The following is a 25,857-nucleotide window of genomic DNA, read 5'->3' as shown; positions in this document are numbered from 1 at the left end:
ATCACTGTAAATGCTCAGTCTTTACTGTAACCGAAACTTAGATATTACCTGCAATTGCAGCAACCGCAACTGTTATGTGTATTTAACTCAAAAATCATCCATGACCGCAACTAGTACGCAGCCATATAACAGTTGTGGTCACTGCAATTGTAGGTAATATCAGCAAAGACTGAGCTTTTACAGTGATAATAAATGAGTTAAACAATTTAGCATTGAAATTATATATTAGTATTAATTAATATAATATTATAATGAGTATACCTAAAAAATTTAATTGGAAATTTGAAGCCCATGGTTTTGAAGTAGTCCAATCTGGAGATTGTTTTTGTTTTTTGTATGTACAATTTCCATGCTTTTTTATTGGAGTTGACTTTAGAGCTTAAATACCATGTTATATAAGTTTATACTATATAATATTCTGTATAGTAATCTTAAATGATTATCAACCGTCACAGTGGTTTGTTTCATAAAATACGATATGATAATTATAAATTTATAATATTAAACTTCAACTGAAGTCGATTACTGTTGTTTTTGAAATATAAAAATACAATATATTTAAGAAATTTTTATTTATTTTTGTACTTTTATTCCACTATTTAGTTATAAAAGCGCAAACAGTGACCGCAACTAGTACGTAATTTTTGATTTTGACCGCAACTAGTAAACACCGATTTTTTTGACTAATATTTTAGATTGAAAATATTGAAAAATTTTCTACGCTTAAATAAGTACTCAATAGCCGAGGGTTAAATTGTCCTATGATTATGGGCTAAATTTAATATATATATATACATCCGTTGATGATTGCAATAGCAACCTACTGTTGAAAATGCTGAGTATTTATTAGCGATTCTACGGTGATGGATTGCTTTTTCTTTTACTTAAAGTTTACCCAACAGAGATCTTTTTTTTTTATCTCGTTAGTATAGTCATTATGCGAATAATTTTGTTTTTTTTTTATCAAAACACAACGTTTTAATTTATTTTAATTCTCGACTGAGTGTCTCGACGACCAGTGATCTACCTATCGCTACAAAAAGCTTATATTTTTGCGATCCGTTTTTGTAAATGGATAAAACATTAAAATGTAATAACCCACATTTAATATTTATCATGTATACATAATATGTATTATAAATAAACAATTAACGAGGATTATTGAATTTAAAGATTTTTTTGTTTACAGTTATTACTGTAATTAAAGGTTAAATAGCAATTAGAATTAAATAAAAGAAAAATAAACAGTTAAAATAAAATAATTAAAAAACTGAATAAATTGAGTTAAACTTTTGAAGGCACTTAGCGTGGGTAAGGTAATTGATAAACTTAATCTAGTTAAACCTTACTAAAACAGAAAAAAAACATTATATATAGATTAATGTATTATTGTTAAGCTTAATTTTTATATGTATCTACAGAATAGAACCTAAATTACTTATCTCTGAAAATAATAATTTTATAAAAAATCGAAGCATGCAACGCGATGCCACTTGCAACATTTTCAGACTGAGTTTAAAGTCCATAAGAATAAAACATTTTTTTTAAATAAAATACATATCACCATTTAAGTTTTGATTGATTGATCCTTTTATACCACATTCATTTATGATTCATAAAAATAACTATAAAAACCTAATGAGTATCCAAACTGCATGCAGATATACTAATTAATAATTATCGGTCTTCGATTTATTATTTAAGTTTTTTTTTTTTTTGGTTGTGGGTGGGATGGAGAGTAGAGCCGGTTTCGTTCATGATGTCATGGTAACGCTTTTATTCGTGTCGTACAAAAATCAGAATGCCCCACAGCAGTACAACATATATATGTCAATTTTAATATTAAAATACATATGTTACTAGTCTAAGTACAAAAACATATTTTGTGGGTATTTTTTACAGTGATGAACTGAAAGACATGAAAGGATTTTCAATTATTGCACCTCCCAAAAGCAAAAACTAGATCTATTACAAAATCAATATATTTTTCGTTTTGCTTAGAATATAAAATATGAAAATTAATTTTTTTTATCATAAATATTTATTTTAATTATTTCTTACGAATATTCTGTTGAAATCTTTAACAATTTAATTAATAAAGTAAAATCTAATTTTATTTTGTTTATTTAAACACGAAGTTACACTTACATCTGCAAGCGGTGTAACTAGTCAATAATAATATTAATATGATAATTTATTTTTAATTAATAGAGGCTATTTTGAATATTCATTTTCCAATAATTGTAGTAACAGCTATCATTGTATGAATGAAAAATATAAAAGTATTTTCTAGTTAACATTTTTATCATACCTTACTAACAATTTTCAGAATACTCAAATTTGCATCCATAAAAACTCAGTTTATATGTTTTATAAATGATTAAAAACCCTTTAATGTTAGGCAATAAAAACAGTTTATATACCAATACCAGCAAACAAATACAAAGTTTAAATAAATTGTTGAATTCATAATATTCATAAGTGTAGGCTAACGTTGAATACGAATTAAATAATAATAATAATAATATTTATTTATTTATTTATCTTTATAAACAGATCCTAAATATATACAAATTTAATATATATTAAAATGTCAATAAATAATACAAATATAACATCTAAATTCTAAGTATCTATTATAATATAGGTAGTAATTATAGTAATTAAAAATCTAGTAGCATTTAATTTTATCAGTTTTGACAAGTGGTGCTCTCGTTAATGAATCGCATCATATGGTCCAACTGGTTCAAGAGATTATTTCTGCCATTTAGGTAGTATGAAAGATATTAGTGTTAATAAGAGTTACTTACTATTTATTATACAATAGCATAAAAATATGGACTCCTATAAGTAAAGGTATTACACTCCATGTACCTACAAAATATACCTATGTGACCTAAGTATACCTACCAGTGACAGAATTGATTCGTCTTCTAGGGGGGGGGGTATTATTTTGATCTAAAAATTCTACTTAAACTATTTACCTACTTGGCCACTTAGTCCTTTACAGAAGAAAAAACATATATCCAATAGACAATATTAAAATTTGTAGGTAAAAATAAAAAATAAATAGTTATATTAAACTTAAAAACATATTTATATGTATATTTCTCTTTATCTAACTATCTACATAGTCCATGATTATAATTTATAAACAATGAACTTCTATACAGATTTCTGTATAAGAAATTATTATTTATAAGTAGGTAGCTTATGATATCTAAGGGGGGGGGCATGGCCCCTATGGTTCCATCGCTAAACGCCACACCTGAATAATATAGCTTAGATATATTGTGCCTAGATAGGAAACGTAATTTAATTATTTATTCTTCTGCAAAAGTTGAATAATTCAATCACTTTTAAAAAGGAACCTAGTGAACCTACCCATATCTGTATATTACTACATTAGTGGTATGTTTTATGATTTTTAAAACAATTTTAATGCGTTCTCTAACCTTAGGTTATTTTAATAGATACTTAGGCATCGACTGTTAATTTTAAGCAATTTTTATCAGAGCTTTAAATCGCTCAAACTTGGCCTTTTCAAAACAGCCTCGGTAGCGCAGTAGGCAGCGCGTAAGTCTCATAATCTTAAGGTCGTGAGTTCGATCCTCACCCGGGGCAATTACTTTTTTATAATTTTCTATGTTACCTTATTTATATTGTGTAACCACTAACCACAGTTACTTAACGGAATCCTCGAAGGTCTTGTTTTACACTTTTAACAACTTTTAAGGTACCCGTGAAATGCGCATATGTATTCCATACATTCCAAAAATAAATAAAAATGATGTTATATAATATTTTACATCATCACCACTTCGTATTAGTACACCCATACTTTGATTGGATTTAACCCGTTTTACTGATTTTTACACTATTTCAGGTGGTGGTTTCCGTAATAATAATATAGAATGCAATTGAATGAAGATATTATTATGTAATCTCAAATTCTCATGCATGTAGCGCATACATCATATATTGTTTGTATTATGTTTATATCCTTTTACGAGTACAGGACTTCCTTGCCGGATAGTGGATACTGTACCTCATTATCGGCTATATGGCCTTATCAATACAAAAATGGAATATTAGCCATACTTAATTAATAAATCAATTTATTCATTTTGAAATGTCACTATTTTATAGGTTACATTTTGTTATAGTTTAATGTTATATTAATTTTAGACTAAATACTATGATCCTAAAATATCTATATGATATTGTATATAATGAAATTACTAGTAAGTACGCTTTTTTGGCTTAACATAATCGACTTTCTGACCCTGGCCATCTACCAACTCCATTAAAACCTGACGATCACCCCTAAAAGTGTCATTGCGCTATCATGCTTACATAACTTTTTTTGTTTATTTTTAGTTGAATCGTCGCTATAACAGACCGTTATTTACCTTGTAGGTAATCTTTTTTACTTCTTACATAATTTATTAAGCTACAAATTTAAAACTTTTTGTAATATGTATATACATATTATCTTATACACCGGTTTTATTAATAACAATACATTTAGTTTTTAATTTTTTGAAGTCGACGTTTAAAAGTTACATAATATTGATTTTAATTTGTTCTGTGGTTGGTACGATGCCAGCCCGAGTTGTAAAGGTAAATATGAACATTTATTGATATTATTATTTAAATATTTACGTGAAACATAGTGAAAATAATTTAATTTTTTTTAATATTAGCAGATAAGGGCTTGTACACAACAAATAAAGCTCCGAAACACTTAATGAAATATAACAATAATATAAATAGGTATTATATTATATGATTTATTATTATTATTTTTTATAAATCTGATTAACATTATTTAGTGTTGTGATAATATATAATAAAAAGTATTGTAAAATTTAAATGTAAATAAATTCTTCATTAAATACTTCTACAACAATTTGGATTAGAGCTTTATATTACAACTACTTAATCTAAGAATTGATTAGACCAGTATTGCCAAGTAATCCTATTTTAGGGTTTAAAAAACAATTAACGGGCTTCGGAAGCGTTGATTAATCGTAATATATACTCGTATATTTATTTTAATCGAACGCATACAAGTTACGTTTAAACATCTGTCATTATAACTTATAGACTAGTGTTGTACATAGTACATGTTAATATATGTACATTATACAATACATAATATGCGATAGATTACTATGTATATTATATATACAACCCGTATGAGGTAAGTACTAAGGGTAGTAATAACTATAAAAGTTCTAAATCAGTTAAAATTTAACATTTAAAGATTATAATTATCTACCTATGTTGTTTATTATTTGTATTATAATTCTATAATATTTTATTGTTTTTCTCAGGTGTAGAAGAAGGTATTTCGGCCGGGAAAATGCTAAAGCTACGTTATCAGTTTGATGTCACTCATACATTTGTATTGAAAAGGTCCTAAGACACTCCGAGTTTCATTCTAAACTAAATAGATCAAACAAACATTCCAGTGCACATGATATGACAATCAAACGAGTGGAGGACCTCGCTGGAGAAATGATTGACCTTAACAAGTCAACGACTGTGGAGAAATACGGTGAATATCGGGTATAGAACGTACTATATTAATTATTATGGTTTTTGTTATTATTACGATAATTATTGGAGCGATCGAATAATATAATATTATGATATTTGATTTTCGTACCTATAGAATAGCTATTCAAGGGTATAAATTAACCAAGTTTACCAATTCTTTTTCTCATCCAACAATTCTTTATTATATTATATTTAATATATTTTGTGGTGAACGATACAATATAGGTAATATATTTTAATAATATGTATACAACATAATATTTCACTAATATAATAATCACTAACAAAATATAAAATAATAAAAACCACCGTTAGGTAATGATGTTTTAACAAATTGTTTAGATTTATATAACTCTATAAATTACATAATACAACTGATATATTAAACTGTATTGTCTATTTCAATCTGGATATGCAATTAATGGAAGACTTGACGGGCGTATTCAACTTTAATCTGGTAGCACTAATTTAGTGGGCGCTACCTGTAACAGTAACTGTATAATGACCGTCCACCGATCTATATATAAAAAAAAAACATAAATATATAGATATATATTGAATGTATAAGGAGGTGTATACGGAAATTACGACTGCTGTGTCTGATCTGCCACTGCCAGTGTATACTAAGTATAAAGCTCACCGATTATACGGAATTTGTATCCCAGGCGAACGAACGGCACATAAAATATCATCCCAGCTATCATGAATAACACCGAATATAGGTATTCGATCTGAGGTTTATCTATTATAGGTGCTATCACCAAATAAAGGGAAATAACAAATATGGTTAACGGAATGATTATGGGGACCTGAAAAAATAAAACGTACGATTAGTTTTATGTTTGTATTAAGCAATGTATTATACGTTTTACTTATCTATTGGTATTTTATTTAATTCATCACGTGGTTAACCATTCAGAGTCCATTCTGCGGCAACGGGGCCCCCACTAATATAGGTTTCACCGAAATAATGAAAAAAATAATGGTTTAGCCCAAAAAACGTCATAAATTATTACTCATATATCATCTCTCTAACTTTTAAATTTTCGTTATTATTAGTTGTGCAATTCGTGTTTTCAATAAATAAGAAAATACGTTTGTATAATGTTAACATATAAAGAATATTATTATTATCAAGGCAATCGAAAATACCTTTCGTTTGATTTGTTTGAAGTGTCTTATGTTTTTGGATGTCACGTCCATCCGCGGCCAATTGCTTAATATTTATTACGTATACAGAGTACAATACCTGCTAAATATTAATTTGTAAGTTTTCTTTTTTGATTCAACAACTATTATTTTGTCATTCTTTCTCTGAATAGGTAAGCAGACACTTTACTTCTCAATTTTTTCCCTTAATATTTTACCTCCCTGCCGCTGGATATATCACTAGTTCATTCACTACAATTTTATAACTGATTATTATTATCTTAAAAACATTCACAATTTATTATTTATAATATTAGCGGTTTTTAGAAATATTAAAATATCTTTATTATTAAGATTTAAGGTTATTTATATAATTATTATACATTATTAATATATTATGTTTTCATTTAAATTTTTAATAACTACAAAACTACCTATATACTGAGTTTCTCATTATCATAATATTAACATGGGTTGGGTTAAAAACTTTGAGTTATTAAAAATACACACGTCCGACTTTAAGTTATCATAAAAGCATAATTATCCATTAAATGATCAAATATAATACATTGTTATCGAGATTGGAAAATAAAAAATTCTTATGTTAAGTCACGATAAACATTTATAATTTAATTGATTTGGTAGTCCATCGTCATATGTTTATTACAGGCACCACGTAATCATGCACATATTGAACGAATGTTTTTTTTGTTACAATCAGTAAGTAGTTTTTATTTTCATTATTATTATAGGTAATTAAATATTATATGCGGCTCACTTTATATGGTCTTGGTACGTCGGGTCTGGTGTAGCGCATCACTAGCAACGCTAACATGGCACTTCCGTAGAATATCCACGCCGTGAAACTAAAGAAGTCGATTAGGGAATTGATCGTGCCCGAGGCCACCATGACAATAGTTATGATCGACTGAAATCAAATAATGGTAAGCATTGCAGTTGTTAGCTCGACGCTGAGCAAGGGAATAATAAAATAGGGTTTATGTAGCGTCAAAAGGCTAGAATGCAATACGAAGAACGAAATAGCGACGTCGATTTAATATTACACACAATCTCGGATTTATTCGAAGAAAACCTTTGGAATTTTGGGCGGAAAGAGTGAAAGAAGTCAACTGCCGCAAACGTCAATTATGCACATATTATCAGCGAAAACGCCGTTTGAGATTCGGAGCGTTCTACTTTTGGTGATGAATTTTACTTTTACACATATGTGATATATGTATGTACTTATACTAATGAGAGCCAACAATTTAATTTCAAATATCGTTAAATTTTCACCGGTATTATATTAAAATTTATTGAATCATTAAAATAATTTTAAAAATGTATTTGCCATATTCTATTTTAAAGAACGATATCGAAACAAATACAGTATCGTTGGCCATACTAAACATAATATTATAGCGGTAAGTAGCGCGACGATAAAATCGAAAAACGGCCTCCTCGTGAAATTGGACGCCCGCGGACCCGAAAATCTGCGTCATCACTCACTCACTCACGTGAAATATGATGCTTGGCATGGGCGTGAGCTTTTTAATGTGAATGTACGACAGAACGTGCATCAGGTGTCCTTCGCGACTGGCGGCGAAACACAATCTTCCAGCGGCGAACAATGTGCCGTTGGCCGACCCGAATGTGGATATCGTGATTGACAGCGGTATCACCCAGGCAATGGACCCCAGCGCTCGGATTCCAAAAGTCTAACAATAAGACAAAACGTTTTGATGTATTACAATATTAAATAATAATAAATGTACGCCAAACAGACAGCGATCGTTTAATTGAAATAAGTATCAATAGTATAATAATATTATAATTTATAAGGTACCACATTGAGTATTGTTTACATCAATCGAGTAAACACTAAACACGTTCGTGAGTATAAAACGTAAGCGCGTACGATTTAAATTTATTCTTGTACTATTCAGTAAAATATGGAAAAAGCGCTTTTCAAACGAACACCCTTAAAATATTTACAATAAAATGTCAATTTCTGTTTATAAGACAAACGCGCCGTTTGAGTTGTAAATATTCTGAGTGTTAGTGACTTTACTTTATTTTTTTACTATACCTGCAACGTTTATATAGACTTAAAACTTAAAACTTAGGAATAATCCAAATAAACGGTACGAATTAAAACAACGCAAACACTTTCTTATTTCACACTATCAGTTTTTATCATAGTATGTGTGTGTGTGTTTATTATAGAATTTATACTGACCACGGCGACAGCTTCGTTTCGCACTATTTCGTCTGGCGACATGATGGTAAGGTACGCCATGTTCACCAGCAGGTAACACATCGTCACCAACGGTATGCTAATGTATATCGCTTTTGGAATGTTCCTTAAAAATTATAAAATGGATGGAGTAATCATGTTATATTGTACGCGTATACAATTAACATAGTGTCTATATAAGTTCATTGGACTCAAGAACTTCCATTAACAAGAATTTATCATAATATAAAATTAGTCGACACTAACAAAAACTACAGCCATTTTCCCCAAGTTGCATAAAATGTGGGTCCGATCACTATAATGATAACTGATAAGGTGTGCTAACCGTTAAATGGGTCAAGATAAAATAGCTAAATAGATAAATATACCTGTATTAGCTATATTACAGCTATTAACTATTATACATTCAAATCGCTACTCATCAACGTTCAATTAATAATCATATTAACATATTATCAATTAATAATTGTTATTCAAAATCATAAAAGTATAGTCCAAGCTACATAAAACAATGTATTATCTTTGTAATACATGTATTTATTATACCTGTATCTCAATCTTTGAACTTAAGTTAATATTTAACTAATTTACCTCCCATTTCACAGATGTAAATTGTAAATACTTTCTATCTATTATCATAGATATGGACTTATAAAAAATAAAAATTAACCTTTCATAATTTATTAGTTACTCATCAAGTATCATGATCGTACTAATTGGTTCTTAATAAAAATAAAAATAAATTATATCATCTTCTTTAAAAAAATTTTAAAAATGTTACAAAAATATATTTTACATTACATATTACTAAGCGTCTATTTTTAGTTTTACCAAAAATGTCTATAACATCAACTATGCGAACGTAATATACCATCTACCTGTATAGTTATATTTATCAACTTTTTTATTTATTGCATTGAACATGTCATGTCATCTGGTGTGGTGATCAAGTCCACTCACCCCGCATCTATGTACTATTGTAATTATAAATTAATGAGTATTTCTATGTAACTGCGTTGAGTTATACGATATATTATATTAAAATACTATGTATTATATGGTAATTTAGTTATTTTATTTGGCCGATATCAACATGTAAAGGTACCTATTATTAAATATTATTAATACTTTGAAGGGTTTTTTATTTCTTCAGTGACGTAATTGAGATTGTTCCAACCATCGTACGCCCACAACCCTGAGTAAAACGCCGTCGCCACGTCACCCATGCTTGTGGTCGTGTTTTCAAAATAATTCCGAAAGTGTTCGGTACGCCCCTGAATGATCTTGTACACACCTCCGGCAACCACAACGAAAACAGCTACCAGTTTCGCAGCCGTAAACGCATTTTGTACTCCGGTGGCCAAATTCACGCTGTAGCAGTTTATGTACGTGATAATTACTGCAAAAAAAAAAAAAAATAAATATGAATAGTTTGTTGTAAAGTTAAGTGACTATTTTTTATTTTGTTCTTTTAAAACATAGAAGAAGGAAAATTAACGTTTAAAGGATACGTCTTGAAACCGATGAATAATATTTTGGAATCTCGTAAAACGATATAATTCGTACATCATTATTCATTAAGTATTTGACCGTCATACACGTCAATCATCAAAACCTAACCACCCACAGCGTTTTATTATAGATTATTATTATCAATTAGCAAGAGTACATATTCTTTGCAAGACTATCACTAGAGTATTACTCGTATTTCCGAACTGAAAACTTAAAATAGACTTAATTAAAGTGTTACTATTATACTATAATAATTTGTAAGATACCATCGATAAAAATATTAAGCAGCAATAATATATTGTACAACTATAGAACTTTTAAGTAGGTAAGATGTAATATATTTTATGGGACATTAGAAAAAAATAAAAAACTATAATAAAGATATATTAATTACACATAGACATTTTTAAATTGTTTAATAATTTAAACTTGTTATGAGTCTAAAACATAGTGTTAGGATTTAATTCTATTAAACTTACCTGTTTATTTTTCTATATTGCCCTAATTGCGTATCATGTTGTTTTCTTTAAAAATAGGCTCGTGAAAAATAATAATGTAAACGTGGACGAAAAACGCGTGCTGAGATAAGTCTAATATATTGTCGCAGAGACAAACTAATTAGTAAACAACGAGGATAGGTTACATTTGGCTTGAACTCACAAATAGACAGCACTGCGACGATTTTCACTACATAGTCTGAAGAACCGCATTCGTCGACAAATGCTTCGACCGCATATTTGGCGAAACTCAGACATATTATAGCCACCTGTGACGGTTTGAGTATCAATGTGGATATCCAAGAAAAGAGAAACGCAGGCATTGGTCCAAAGGCATCCATCAGGTAGGCGTATTCGGCCCCAGAACTTGGATTCATCGTACCCAGTTCTGCATACGCCAAAGCTCCTATATGTGTGAATAAAATTTAAAAAAAAAACAAATAAAAACACATTAAAATAAATTTAATTTTTTTAGTTTTATTGTAGAAACTTAAAAGTTAAAACAATCGTGTTATCTGGCATCGATCGCACACTTCCGTTTCAATTATTGCTGGTCCAATTATTATATTGCCGAAAATAGTGTGACGAATGACGAACGTGTTCAGGTAAAAATACTTGTTGAAATATTTAGTTTTAAAAATAGATGAAAAGCGACAGTTGTTTTTTTACTATTTTTTTTTCTGTTACTCAGACAAGGAAACTTAATTTAGATAATACAAACGTACCCAACAGTGACATGGCACCACATGCTGCCCATATGACAAAACTCAGGCCTATTGACCCAGTTCTGATCAGCAATCCTGTAGGTGAAACGAATATTCCAGAACCTGTATATTAACGACAAAATACTGATAGTAAATGCGTTTGTTAAAACATAATCAATAAATATGAATAATTAAAACCGTTGTTCATTGTCACCTCTATACGTTTATTTCATTTAATTATAGTTTATCAACTTTATACACATACATATACTATAATGTTAATACACGAAAAATATGTATTTTATAAGTATCAAAAAAAAAAAAATTATTTAATGGTTAACAATAAAAAATTTTTTTGTATTTCTAAGACGCCATGATTTAAAATTATTGTACACGATATACATTATACAATAAAATATATTATATGCTTATTATATTGTATAGGCTAATAACAGTTATACTCGTATATTATAGTACTATACACGTAAACAATGGATTAATAGGTATTAACAAGTTTTTAACTTGGTTACTTGAGATTGTATGTACGATCGAATATATCTAATATAATATTATGTAAACTTATTTCCTGCTGTATACTCGTATTTTAATTTTTCATTCGATAACGTTTTCATGAGATTTGGCTTGTAGTATTTTGCCGATTAGTAATCTAATTAAATTCAGGAAATATTCGGAGAAAACGGATTTACGAGATTTTCTTTCTACTTCCTAATTATAATATTTGTCTACGTATAATATAAGCAATATACAAAATAATTAGGTATATTACGAGTATTACGATTCATCGGTATTATTTTTGCGTCTAAAACGAATACCACATAAAGTGCAAAAGGTGTTTATAAAATCAATGTATTACTATTAATACTTATAAATTATAATTAACAGCCAATTTTGGTTGACCCTTAACAAGTGCGTAGTTATTGTAGCCTGTAGGTAATTTAAAACTTATAATAGCATGTCAGTTATAACCACATAGAATATTAATTTAAAATCTAAAAGTGATTACCGAACTGTATATATTATTATTATTACTATTATTATTATAATGTAATCAAAAATCAGAAGCTCTTATAATAGTATAATCTATACATCACACTTCATACTTGGTCTATGTCGTGACATAAAATTAATTTCACGTCACAACAATGTGCAGTACTACAATACAGTATATAAAAATATTCGCAAATTTTAACTTTATCTGAACAGAATAAAATTGAATTTTCCAGTAAATTGTATAATTATGGTTGATTCAATCTACTACTTATACAATAGGTACACATAATATATATTCATAAATTGATTTATGTGACTTCAATAACACACGTGATAATAATATATTAAATAGTAGGAGTTATTATTTACTAAATATATTGGAATCGTGTATTTCAACAGTTTATTACAAACGTTTGACAATTTAGACCTTATGATTATAGCATATTATGGTACGTTTAAAATCGTCGATTACAGTAAATAATAACAGTCATTTGTACAACAGGGGGTTCATAAACACGTATAAATATTCAGTAGCAAATGGTCTAAATAATGTTTTATTTTTATTTTTATGAGGTAGTTTGAGTGAAATAATTTTGACTTATTATTATATTATTATATATAGGGTAATTCACTAAGCGAGCTCACCTCTATTTTTCCTTCAATAAATTCTGATTTTCAGAATTTAAAAAAATACTTAAAGACCATATTTTAAAATATTTGAGATTTGTTTTGTATTACTCAAGGAGTGTCCTAAAGCGATACAAACTTTCATTTTTAAAATCAGAACCTTTCTTTTTATTGTAAATTATTAAGTGGATGATTTATTTTGAAAATTTTGATATATCTAATTAAAAATCTAAACTAATAGTTTCTCAGTTATTTAAACGTTTATATTATGGATAATTCTTCTTTAAATTGTAGTTCTTAAAAATGATTTTACAAAATTATAAAATTTATATAATATTTGATTTAGTATACTTGATTATACTTAAATAATTATTACTAACTAAGATTTCTGACATCACTAAATCGTTATTATAACCTTTATACATACTAAATCCATCAAATCCTTGGAAAAAGACACAAAATTAAACAATTCAAAAACTATTAGTTCGAATTTGGATATTGATATATCAGCATTTTCAGAAAAATGTCCGTTAATTAATTTATAGTAGAAAAGAGAAATTCTTGTTTGAAAAATAATAGTTTGTTCATCTAAATGATACTGATTAAGCAGTACAAAAATATCAAGAATTTTAAAATATGGTCTTAAAGTATATTTTAAAATTCTCTTGATCATATTATCTTAAACAGCTGCATTATTGAAGAAAAAAGGAGATGAACATGTTTGGCGATCATGGCGAATCACTTTGTTTATTATATATTATATATTTATATATACATCGTTATGATGTTAGTATAATGCTATATAGAATTCAGTCAAAATAATACGACATATTATTATGTAAATAAAACATGGTTTAGAGTAGATGTCAACAATTCATATTTTTGGAGGACCTCGTCAGAAATTTGCGAAGTTTTTGAAAGCCATAAAAATCCACTGTGAATATATATTTAAACAAAGAAAGTAAAAATGAAAACCTCGTTAATTTACCGTAAACAGTTATACGAATAATTAAAAAAAAAATAATTATTTATTGTCCGTGGGGCATATAAAATACGTCCGCGAGCCACCTATATCGTAGATCGATATATATATTTTTAGCGTATGATTTATACGTTAAATGATATAGTTAACTACAACAAAGATATGTTTATGAATTATTAATGGATTACCAAAAAAATAAAAATAAAATTGTATCGGTATCATTACAGTATTGCTTACCGATCATTGTGCCCACAATTAGAGCCACCCCACTGAAGAGTCCCACCCGTCTCTCGAGGTAAAGAGTGTCACCCTTAGTTGATAGCTTCCGCGCCAACATGTTTTTTCCGTTGCCAGCAGTTTCGCCATCTCCGTCGCTGCCGTCATCGCCGTTTGTGTCGTTGTTGTTGTTGTACCCTAAAACATAACAATTTATACACCTACACAATATACGGACAAGACCACTCGCGAATTTGCTGGACGTCATTATCTTGTCGTCGGTTACGTGCGAGTGGTGTGACGGAGTTTTTTGTTTATTTCAATACAATTTGTGTTATTAAGACATCCTCGCGATGTGTATGTCGACCGAATACATATTATAGCATACAATAATAATAATAATGTGTGTACCTATAAAATCATTTAGGTAAACGATGGAAAACGGCGAGTGGACAACGCAAAGTCGAATGTTTTCCTTTCACTCGTCGTTCGATCGCGATCATCGCGCGGAATGTATATAGGCGGTTCCTGCATAGAATGATAAATTCAAACGCTTCGTTCCAATATTTCCATTAGTGTAAATAACGCCCGGGTACGGATATCGCCAGTATACAAAGTTTATTGTGAAATGACACCTGGCGTACGACGCACTCGGAAACGTATCTATAATAGATATTTAGGCACCAGCTGTATGTAACCTCGCTTAACCCCCTCGTATCCCGAAAGACGAAAGTTCAATAATACGAATATTGAATTAAAAAAAAAAAAAAAAAAAAAAAAAAAGGGAGGCACAACTATATCGTAGTAGTACTGCTGTGTATTGTAGTGAGTTGGCGGTTATTTCATTTCTCTTGCGATGTTGCATCGACGAGCGATTGTATTTCGGAGGTGTTTGATGAAATGCCAACGGCTCGTAGTAGGTACTCATTGTATGGTTCTAGATTATGATGGATAATTATTATTGTGTTTGACATGTAAGACAGTGTCTTACATATTCCGCGTTTGCAATCGAAAATAATGGAAACGATACACCTCATCAGTGCTAGTTCTTGGTATTTAATACGTTTTTGAGAGCGACTATAGTAATATTATAATACACGAGTGATTGGTTTGTATTAATCAACTTCGACGAGATCCGTTGTTTCGTTACAATACATTTCTACGAATAATTTTTCACTGCACAACAGAACGTGTACAAAATTACGGATTACTAAATTACAATGCACAATATACAATGAAATTACACGCTATACCCTTATATATACCTAGATATAAGAATGCGTTAAAAATTCAAGCAAGAATTTATATTAAACATATTATTACGAATATGCGTCTTGTGTTGTCTAACTTTGCCCACGTCAAAAAAATGTTTAAACTTCGTCGACCGAAAAAAAGTCAAATATCAGAAATTAAACTTTAAGCTTCTGTTAGTTTAAAACGACGTATTACTTTATGCATAGGTATACGTATTGTTCAAAAAGTATTGTAAAACATTGTTTTTATAACATTTATAAAAACGTATTTAAAAAAAAAAAAAAGGGGGTAATTATTGTGTTGCGTAATTAAAATGTAAGGATTGGGGAGTACGTGGATTAAAAATAATAAGGTAAAATAAGGTACGCGGGTGGTTTAACGAAATTCAATTAAGGCGGTCCGACTTTATTTTATAATAGGTATACCTAGTAATAGTATTAAATTCGCGCGTAATACAATACGGTCTAGATGTTCATACGCGCGCAATTCGCCCGAGCGACAAATGGTCATCGCCGGTTATCGGCGTACATATTTTATAATGGTTTAAACTATAAATGATAATAACGATAATTAAATATTAAGTGTCACAAATGATTGCGCGCGTGACCGGCCTTAGCGGTGTATTATAGCGGAATAGCGAATACTTGAAAAGTTGAAAATCACCGGGACAAGCGTTTTATTCGTCCAAAATCCATCAATTATTTTATATTAATTATATTACATAGCCTTGGTGCGCCTTGTTATTCTCTGTGAATTTGATTTAGTTTACACGACCTCTCAAAATCTATGAACCAAACGCCATTCATAGACTATAGTGGCATAATATTACATAATCCGCCGCTGGAGCCGGTCCTGCGCGTGTACACCGCGGTTAATAAAAAAAGTCTTCTAAAGTCTGTGTAGTTTTAATGTAATATACTAATGTATAAATAATGTGATTTTAAAATGATCTATACAATAATACAACGTAGTATAAACATTATCAAATTAAAATGGAAACATTTTATGAGATTTCAGAATATATTAATGTTCATGTTTACTTTTTGTTTACGTTAGGTATATAATACACACTATAATACTGTCAGGATAGTATTAAATTATATTTTTTAAGTAAGCGCACGGTATAAGAAACATGTTTAATGCATATTTCATGAAGTATGTTTTATAATCATAATAGTATACGGGGCAGTTTTTAAATTGTTTGTATCGTTAACCTACTGGAAACATACAGACGGTATTTTATTTTGGTTTTTTTAACTATTAAGAATTGTATATGCTTATTTTTATCACGATTAAAATGTTTTATGTCCTTTAAAATTAACTAAAATCGTGTAATAGCCTGAGAAAATTAAGATGAAAAAAAATCATCCTTTGTTCTACATCGCTACGAATCTACGATGCATCAAAAAAAAGTAAAAACCTTTTAAATTGTCGATAAAAGTATTGTATTATAGATTATACTTTATCAAGCATGCTCATTATTCATTATTTTATTAACTGCGAATTTATTTAAATTCTTGAGATTTTTTTGTATTACTAAACGAGTGTCCTGTGGATATACAATTTTGGTTTTTCAAATGTGGACAACCCATTTTTACTGCACATTTTTTAGTAGATAATATTTTTAAAAATGATGATGTATCCAATTTAAAATTTTTACGCGTATTATTTTAGTTATTTTCTTTTATTATCTTTTAATGTGTTCTTATTTGAAAACCGTAACTTTGTATCTCCATAGGACACTCCTCAAGAAGTAAAAAATTTAAATCTTAAATTATAATGTTAGGTATATAATATTTGAAAATTCCAAAAATTAGATTTTAAATAACTATTTTATTAAAGAAAGTAATGGGTAAGTATGGTTGAGGAATCACCTTGTATAATTTATTTTATTGTTTGATTTCGGGAAGGATACTTATCAGTGGTACCAAATACTTTATATTACTACTACCTTCTACTACTAATGCTACTATTACAATACTCTATTTCAACTATAATTGTTTTTCTATACTTCAGTATATAATATAAAAATTAAAAAGATATTTGGATGGATTGATTGCGCTATATAACAAAAATATGATCAAATTATTTATTTGTTCGAAACTGGAACGTTCATTGCAACTGATTCCCATTAATAAAACTATCACTACTATAATACGGCAACAGCTTGTATCATAATAATATATTATATTATTTAATATATATATATAGCTATTACTAGGTATACCTAGTTATGTATAATAGATAGCTTCTAAATATTATAATATATGTTTATATCTATGGCAAGTATTTAGTATAGTCTGTAAAAATATCACTTATATCGATGATCAGCACACAATTCTATTAATTGTTACATATTTAGTTTTAAGCGCCATGCACGATATTGTAATTATTAATAGAGTCAATACGGTGTTACATCCATTTAATATAAATGCGGATTAGTGTTTGTTTTCTGATCCAAGTAGTGTTTATTCGAGTTGAAATCATGGTTGAATTATAGTTTTATGACAAGCCGTATAGATATTAGATTGTCGTTTTACGCTTAAATTTTAAAATTGTCAGTTTAAAAAATGTTAAATGAGAAGTTAAAGTTTATACTAGTGTTAAATAATTTTAAATTAAGACAGTATTATTGTCTAAAAACGAGTAAAATATCCTGGTTACTATAATAAAAATTGCGTAAATATACTATCATTAAAGACCACGTGCTTTCTAGAATGAAAAATTAATTTAAATTATCATACAATTTTGTGAAAATATTTTTGATTTATTTATTTATAATTTATCCTGACATTGTAAAATGTATGTACTGTATGATGAATTGCTTCAAGTACAGTAAATTTCCAAAAACCTATTATATAAATAACAATAATCACATATATTTGCATAAAATATATTCATGTAGTCAATAAAGTAAATAAACTGGTTGCCAAAAATATGAAAACGCAATATTTTTCAAGTACTAATTATTAGATTTTTCCAAATTTTTTTTACCACATTTATTAGGAAACATTATTATAAGATACGAATATAAATATAGCAACTTACAGATCACGAGTAGGATTTTTTTGTTTCACACGTTTTGATCCCGACCGCAGGTCGGTGTCAACCCGATATTATTATACATTCGTATAAGTTGAGGTCTATTGTATATATGTTAGAAAACGCGTAGATACGAGTATATGGTTCACATAAACTTTGAAAACGTAATACGGTCAACAAAAACGCGGGGGCGTGGGTGGAATGGGTGGCTGCAATCGTGCAGCATTGTTTTTATCGTTAAAAAAAAAAAAATGTTGGGTTTCGTTTTGGATTTTTAAAGTATTTTTTTTCTTACTAACCATGTGACGTCTGCAGGTTTCGTAGCATTTCAAGACGGAAGTACAAGCGACTGTGGTCGACTCAGCGTTTATCGCGCGACCAGACATGACACACTGGGCAGCAGACTGAAAGGCGACCCGGCGCGTGTAATATTATTATTATAGCCGTATAACCGCCGCCGCCCGTAGCGTGGCGAGCGCGTCGCCCGCGTGCGAAAACGGCGTAACGTCAGTGTGGCGGTGTTTCTCTCTCCGGATTTCCTCTCGCTCGTTTTTCCATTTGGGCGGCAAAACGCCGTTTTATCGACACATGCGCCGCACTCGACGGCCGCTAGACATCGCGCGCGTTCTCCCGCCGCGTACTGTGCAACTCCGCACCACCGACCGTGCGCCACTACAACTCGACTGAAGCCTATTACAATGTATTAATATAATATGATTTCGTTATTATTATCATCATCATCATCATCATCATCACCGTCGTCGTCGTCGTCGTCGTCGTCGTCTTTATCATTGTTACGCGTTTTTATCTCACGCACGTGATATAATTGAAAAATTAAAACACTCGGAACGCATCATTCATCCGCCCGACGCAGTGCAGCGTGCGATGGTGGTCACTGCTTGTACCGAATGACGGGTAGCTCGTATATATATACATATATTATCGCATAGCAGTGGAATAACTGTGAGGGTAGTGATGCGGGTGATATATGGCCTTGTCCTAGAAGCTGTGTCAAGAGAAAATGTACACGTTTTTATTCGTTTTTTTTTTAAATCTTTTTGATCTATGATTAATTGGGACGTGTTGTATGAACTTTGAAAGTAAACACATCGCACCCTAATAAATATTTTAGCGTATTACGATTCTTCTGTTTAAGGTTATCCAGTGAACTCTGTTATTACACGGCATACCGTTATAAAAAATGATAAATATGTATGAATTACTATAACATACATCATCAGATCTAGGTACCTAAAGGGGTTTTTTTTTACTCTTTGTGGTGAATATGAAAAATGCGTATCATCCCTTATAAAATAATCCTAGTTTCGTTACTGCCGTATACTAGTATCTCGTACAACATATATTATATACGTTTCTTTTGTGCTCGCGTGACATTAATGCTTCAAAAATCCAAGTATCCATTAGTATTGTGGACCACATTGCAGCCCACGATGCAATGGTTCATACTGTTAGATAATATATAGATGTATCGATGGTATCTATAGTATGCCAATTTTAATGCATCTATGTACCTATTATACCTAGTTTTGCAGTACTCATATTTATCGCGACGTAGCTTTCAGAAATTCAATGCTGATAATATAAATTTCTGAGTTATTGGTTATACGTGCCGTTCCGAAACAATATATCAGGTCATTGCTATATCTGATCAATACAAAGAAATTTAAAACTATTATATTATAACGTTTATATCTATACGTATACTGTATAAATTTATTTTTTTTTTTATGTAAAACTTATATTATTATGCGATGCATTTAATAGTGCACTCAATTTATTATTCACAATCTTACCAAGTAGGTACTAACACAGCCTTCTAATCTAGTTTTGTTCGTATAATTATTTTTTTCAGTTTCAATATTATAATGTATCATATGCATGACATTAAAACTAACGGAATGTCGGTGGGATTGTTAATGGATTTCGTTTATTTTTGTTGAATATAACAGTTTAAAGGTGGTACTGGCGACGTTGACTGTCAATGACGGGCGAGCTATATAATAATCGATGGGCGTCTATTTTTTCCTTCACACTCACTCCTCGCATCTATATCGTTGTTAGACCAACACGTAGAAACTGATTGACTTCCAAACATATTTTGTTGTTAGTTTCGGATGTTTGTAGGTCTTTTCGTAAAATACTACCCTCGATAGGTTAGCCCCGGTAGAATTCTATGACTTAGATTTATGGGCACTTCAAATAGATTTATTATGATATTATATACTTAAATATCATTTATAAGACATTTAAAGAAAGTAAGACTCGAGCGTAGAAGTCATGCGAAATATCCGCTATCGTTACTATGAAATTTGATCACTTTTGAATAAGTTAAACTTTTAAAATGTCCTTTTTCCTTCTCCTGCTATGTACATTGTACATAGAGGTACCTACATGTCATTTGGCAGATTAATATAACATTATATTTACTTAATTGATTACTATAACTGTAGTTATAACTACTTAAAACACAGATTTATTAAATTATAAAACATTTCAATATGCTAAGAGTTTCCGGTATGCGACACGGATTCATCGAAACAATGATAGAATCTCTTCGAATGGGCCACATAAATTGTAAAAGGCGTGTTCATGATAATTAAAATCAATTTTTTAGTATAATTGATCACTTCTATTGCTGATTTCTCCGTCATTACATTGAACATTTGAACAAAGTATATATTACGAATAAGAATATATAAGTGTGCTTTCATTGAAAAGGTATACAAGTAAAAATTAACTGGTATAATCTTGTGGCATGAGTCCGATTTCCATGACGAGTTTCAATAACGTAACAATATGAACAATGGCGATTACGAATTCATTGACTATGGAAAACGTGAAGTGGTGTGTACAAGGGATCAGTGTCGAACCTATGTATAAGTACCTACACATAATTCTTATTGTTACATTTATAGTAAATAGCGTAAATTCGGGTTTCACTATTACATATAGACGTGAGGCAAAACTTTACAGTCCCTTTTACAAATGATAAATATTAGTCTCTCACGGCTTATAGTTTTTAAAATATGAGTAAGTATTCTTCACTACTTCTACCTAGCCTGTTCCATTGAACTGGGAAGTAGCGACTATCGTTAATTAGTATTTCTCAACCGTGACCCATAATTCATCATATAATGGCAATAAGTAAAAACCATAATTAACATATACATATTCAATGACATTAAATAATACTAAAAGGAATGTTAGTAAGTAACTGCTCTGCTACATAATAAAGGTGTCGAGTATACATTGCCATTGAGGAATAATTCACTATAATGCACGTGTTACATTTGAATTCAATGATAATATTGATATACATTGGACGAAAAACGATACTGACTGAAAACTGTCTTACAACTTATTTAATTATTAAGTACATTTCATTATATATATATTTATATTGCTATTAATACAATATATAATTTTGTTTAATATTAATAATACGATAGGTTGAATTAAATGTAGCCGAAAACATTTTATTTTAAAATGTCATTGTGTTGTGTGTAAAATGTAATTATATATATATAGGTGCGATAACATTTCAAGTATACATACGAATAATATTTTTAAATTACAACAAAATCGTTATTCTAAACTATAAAAATTGAATATTTTATACAATTTCAATCTCAAAATGATTTGCAAATTTTGTTAAAATTTGAACTTCTAATGCTTATAAAAAAAGTCGTGCCTATAATATATTTAGTATTTTTAAATGGCTAAAATAAAAATTCGCGAGAAATCTTGTATTAACTTTTTAAGCTTTTTAACCTAGAAAAATGCTTTAATCGATATTTATGGAAACAAAATTAATAATCTATGTATAAGTATAGCTCAAAAAGAGTCAAAATAATTTGGAAATTTTATCACGCATAGAAAATTCTAGTATACCTAAATAAGTATTTGTAAAAAATTATTTTAAAATTTTTATTGTTATTCGTTTTTTATGTACATAAATAAAACTAAATTAATTTTATCGAATACCGGATTTGTGTATAAATTACTATTTTTTCTTAATTTTTTTTTTGTTTTACTTTGGTGTTATGAAAAGTACTAGAAATATATTTTTTTTGATCTCTTGAAGTACAAACTACAGAAAATCATACACAAAGTCGATAATAAAAGTATTTTTCTGAGCCAAACGGTGATGACAGACAGGAAATATGACACATAATTGTAAAATAAATACATTAATCGATTTTATCAATTACTCAAAATCTAAAATACAGTATTATGCGCTAATGAGTATGAACAATATTAAATTACACGTGATATTATAATATTAGTTGGTTAAAAATATTTTTATCTTCATTCTAACCGACCAATCTCATAAATTCCATTATTAGCCTTGTAGTAGGCCTTTGAAAATTAGACGAAGACTTTTCATTGGCCACCCTTCTTTCATATGACACTAATGAATATAATATTATAATTTATGATACTGCACGAGTTTGTAACACGTACGTATTGAATGAAATACAACGCTGTATGTATACGCTGCTGTACAGTATACAGCCTAGAGATAACGCACACGTTTGTGCGGGAAAGATACGAAGAATGCCGAGATAATCAACAATGGAAATGTATAGGGCAGATTGTACACCCCAAGAGAATATAACAGTGATTTTGACACTTCAAAGTGTTCTGCAGCAGCCATCGAGTATGTTTAGATACTGGTGCACATATAGGAAAAACAAAATTAATAATAATTTCGTTCAACGATATCCGGCTGTATCAGTTTATTACAAGATTACAAAGTTGTGAGGTATATGTATCACGGTATTATATAAGATGGTTGAGAGAATATAGAATTATTATTATTATAAAATAAATGTGAGAAACAACACGCTACGTCTATATATACGTGTATAGTTGTATAAAGCTATTTCCCCAAAGAGTAATGCCGAAACGTACAATAGCTAATAACTATCCTTTGTTTTTAAATATTGCTTCATTTGAATATTTACAATCTGTTTATGTACAATAAGTTAATTTATTAAACGATTACAGTGTCATTGATAATAATAAAATAGCTTGAGAAGGAAATCTCATGGCTGAGAAAACCTTAATTGAATCAACTTAATTATTTATATATGAACAGGTCTCTGGATAAATTCCGGTTTATTGGGTTAGTACCTAAAGATTTAAATTCGAAAATAAAAGCGTTGAAAATGTAGAATTATATAATGATAATACGTATGCTAATTTAATATCAAAAGAGAACTTACTAAGGACTGGAGAATTATAGTTTTAAGAGAAAAGTAGCATCATAAAGTTAAAATACCACGTGCATTTTATTTTGTTCATAAATTAATGATACAGTATATTACTATATATAATACGTATAAATTAATCAATGTTGAAATAAATTACTGAAAAATATGTTTATTTTTAATTCTTAGTAAATTATAACTCTATTATAAATTAAAATGAAATAATATATTGTAATTCCTAAAATGTTAATTTGAATTTTGAGGAAAGCGTATGTTTCTATAATGTTTGAGAAATACTTAAATTCAATTTTTACTGAGCTATTCTTAAAGTTGTGTCACGCTTAAACTTATTATAAACTATAAAGATTAAAAAATATATATTTTCTAATTATTTAGTATAAAAATATTTACATGAAAAACGTTGAAATTATGATATCATATTGTCTATGCGAAAAAAACATTAATAATGTGGTTTTAAATAAATTAAGAGATTTAAACTCTTGATTTTTGAATATTGTAAATTAATTATGAAACATTGATATTTTATACTTAATATTATTGTTATAGTAAAATGAATACATTTCATGATTTTTATTTTATGGAAAGAAAAGTATTCCATCGCCACGTTTTATTATTACCGCGACCTTTCTTCATACAATAATTTCTGTTTAAGTTTCTTTTTGTTAGAACAAACCGATATTGAAGATACGTGATTATATAAAACATATATCTATTAAGATTACATAAATCCACTTTCTTGAATTGCATCTATGTATATGTACTAGGTAGGTATAATATGTTGTTCAGAACTAAAAACAAGCTTAAGCTTATTGAATTATATCGAATATTTGAGTTCTTCGTTTATTGTTGTGGATTATATAATTATTTTAGTTGTCATACAATGTATTAAGAGTTTTATATTTTTCAGTATTTAAACTGAAAATTATTGTATATTATATTGCATAGTTAGTAATTTAATAAGAACTTTATTTAAATTATTTTTGTATTAAATGAAAAGTTGTTTATGTGTGTATATCTTAATTGATGAACGAAAAAAAATATTAATGTAAAGCATATTATCCTTTTTTAGAATAAAATATACTATGTGGTATTAGTAATAATTACGATTTACAATTCATAAGTAATTTATTACTTTATTATTTAATCAATTGAATGTACTTATTTAATTTGTAAATTGTAATATATATTATTTTTGTTTTACATTCGACGAACAAAAATATACGTAGTAGCTACTATTATTTATATATTGTATAATATTTATATAAAATAATAGTTTATTTTCGGAAAAATTATTTGTTTTTTTTTTAAACAAAATGATGGGGTTTTATTACTGAAGAAAAAGTTTGTTTAAACTAATTTGAAACTGCGCAATTTATAGCTATCTAATGATATATTGTATAATATTAGCCCTACTTAAATTTTGCATATTTTTATACTCGCATCATATTATATAGCAGTGATGGCCAATATGAATTATAGGTTCACGATCTTACGGGCCACATGGATAAATACTAGGATACCAAAAGTGAAAATTTTTATAGATATATTTTATATAATTTGATAATTTTTATAAATGCATACCTAAAAAATTTAAATTCATAGTTATAATAAGTAAATTTTAATATTTTAAATAAGACACGAGCCGTATCTGATAATGACGAGGTCCGCATGTGGCTCGAGAGTTGCAAGTTCGCCACCCTAATGTATAGTACAAAAAATACTAGTGCATTTTTCAATTTATTTGACGAGTACTTAAGAGTTCAACAGTAGCAGGAGCGCTTCTATA

General features: G+C 28.9%; 1 protein-coding gene and 1 non-coding gene across 3 annotated transcripts; one reads left to right on the top strand and one right to left on the bottom strand.

Moving 5' to 3' along the window:
* Positions 1–3,551: 3,551 nt before the first annotated feature.
* Trnam-cau lies at positions 3,552–3,624 on the top strand. The gene has a single exon. It is a non-coding gene; the product is annotated as a tRNA-Met (tRNA).
* A 2,156-nt stretch (positions 3,625–5,780) lies between these two features.
* LOC113555106 (b(0,+)-type amino acid transporter 1) lies at positions 5,781–19,346 on the bottom strand. Of its 2 annotated transcripts, XM_026959440.1 has the most exons (10): positions 19,116–19,342; positions 14,542–14,718; positions 11,706–11,807; positions 11,144–11,386; positions 10,100–10,370; positions 8,954–9,077; positions 8,232–8,432; positions 7,493–7,642; positions 6,206–6,374; positions 5,781–6,082 (listed from the first exon to the last, which is right to left on the bottom strand). In XM_026959440.1, the coding sequence occupies exons 1-10, from the start codon at positions 19,141–19,143 to the stop codon at positions 6,015–6,017; spliced, it is 1,533 nt and encodes a 510-aa protein (XP_026815241.1). In that variant the 5' UTR covers positions 19,144–19,342; the 3' UTR covers positions 5,781–6,014. The 2 variants fall into 2 exon arrangements, with proteins under 2 accessions (XP_026815241.1, XP_026815250.1); XM_026959449.1 differs by lacking the exon at positions 8,232–8,432 and having other exon boundaries at positions 19,116–19,346.
* Positions 19,347–25,857: the final 6,511 nt, after the last annotated feature.

Source organism: Rhopalosiphum maidis, chromosome 4 (genome assembly GCF_003676215.2).
Source record: "Rhopalosiphum maidis isolate BTI-1 chromosome 4, ASM367621v3, whole genome shotgun sequence".
Lineage (NCBI taxonomy): Eukaryota > Metazoa > Arthropoda > Insecta > Hemiptera > Aphididae > Rhopalosiphum > Rhopalosiphum maidis.
This window is presented reverse-complemented; position numbering and strand designations above follow the sequence as displayed.

Excerpts from the sequence above, each read along its gene's own strand:
- LOC113555106 (XM_026959440.1), bottom strand. The coding sequence starts at position 19,143 with ATGCTACGAAACCTGCAGACGTCACATG. Across the intron at positions 11,808-14,541 it reads AATTGTGGGCACAATGATCG|GTTCTGGAATATTCGTTTCA; the intron begins GTAAGCAATACT and ends GTTAATATACAG. Across the intron at positions 8,433-8,953 it reads GAAACGAAGCTGTCGCCGTG|ACTTTTGGAATCCGAGCGCT; the intron begins GTCAGTATAAAT and ends TCTTATTGTTAG.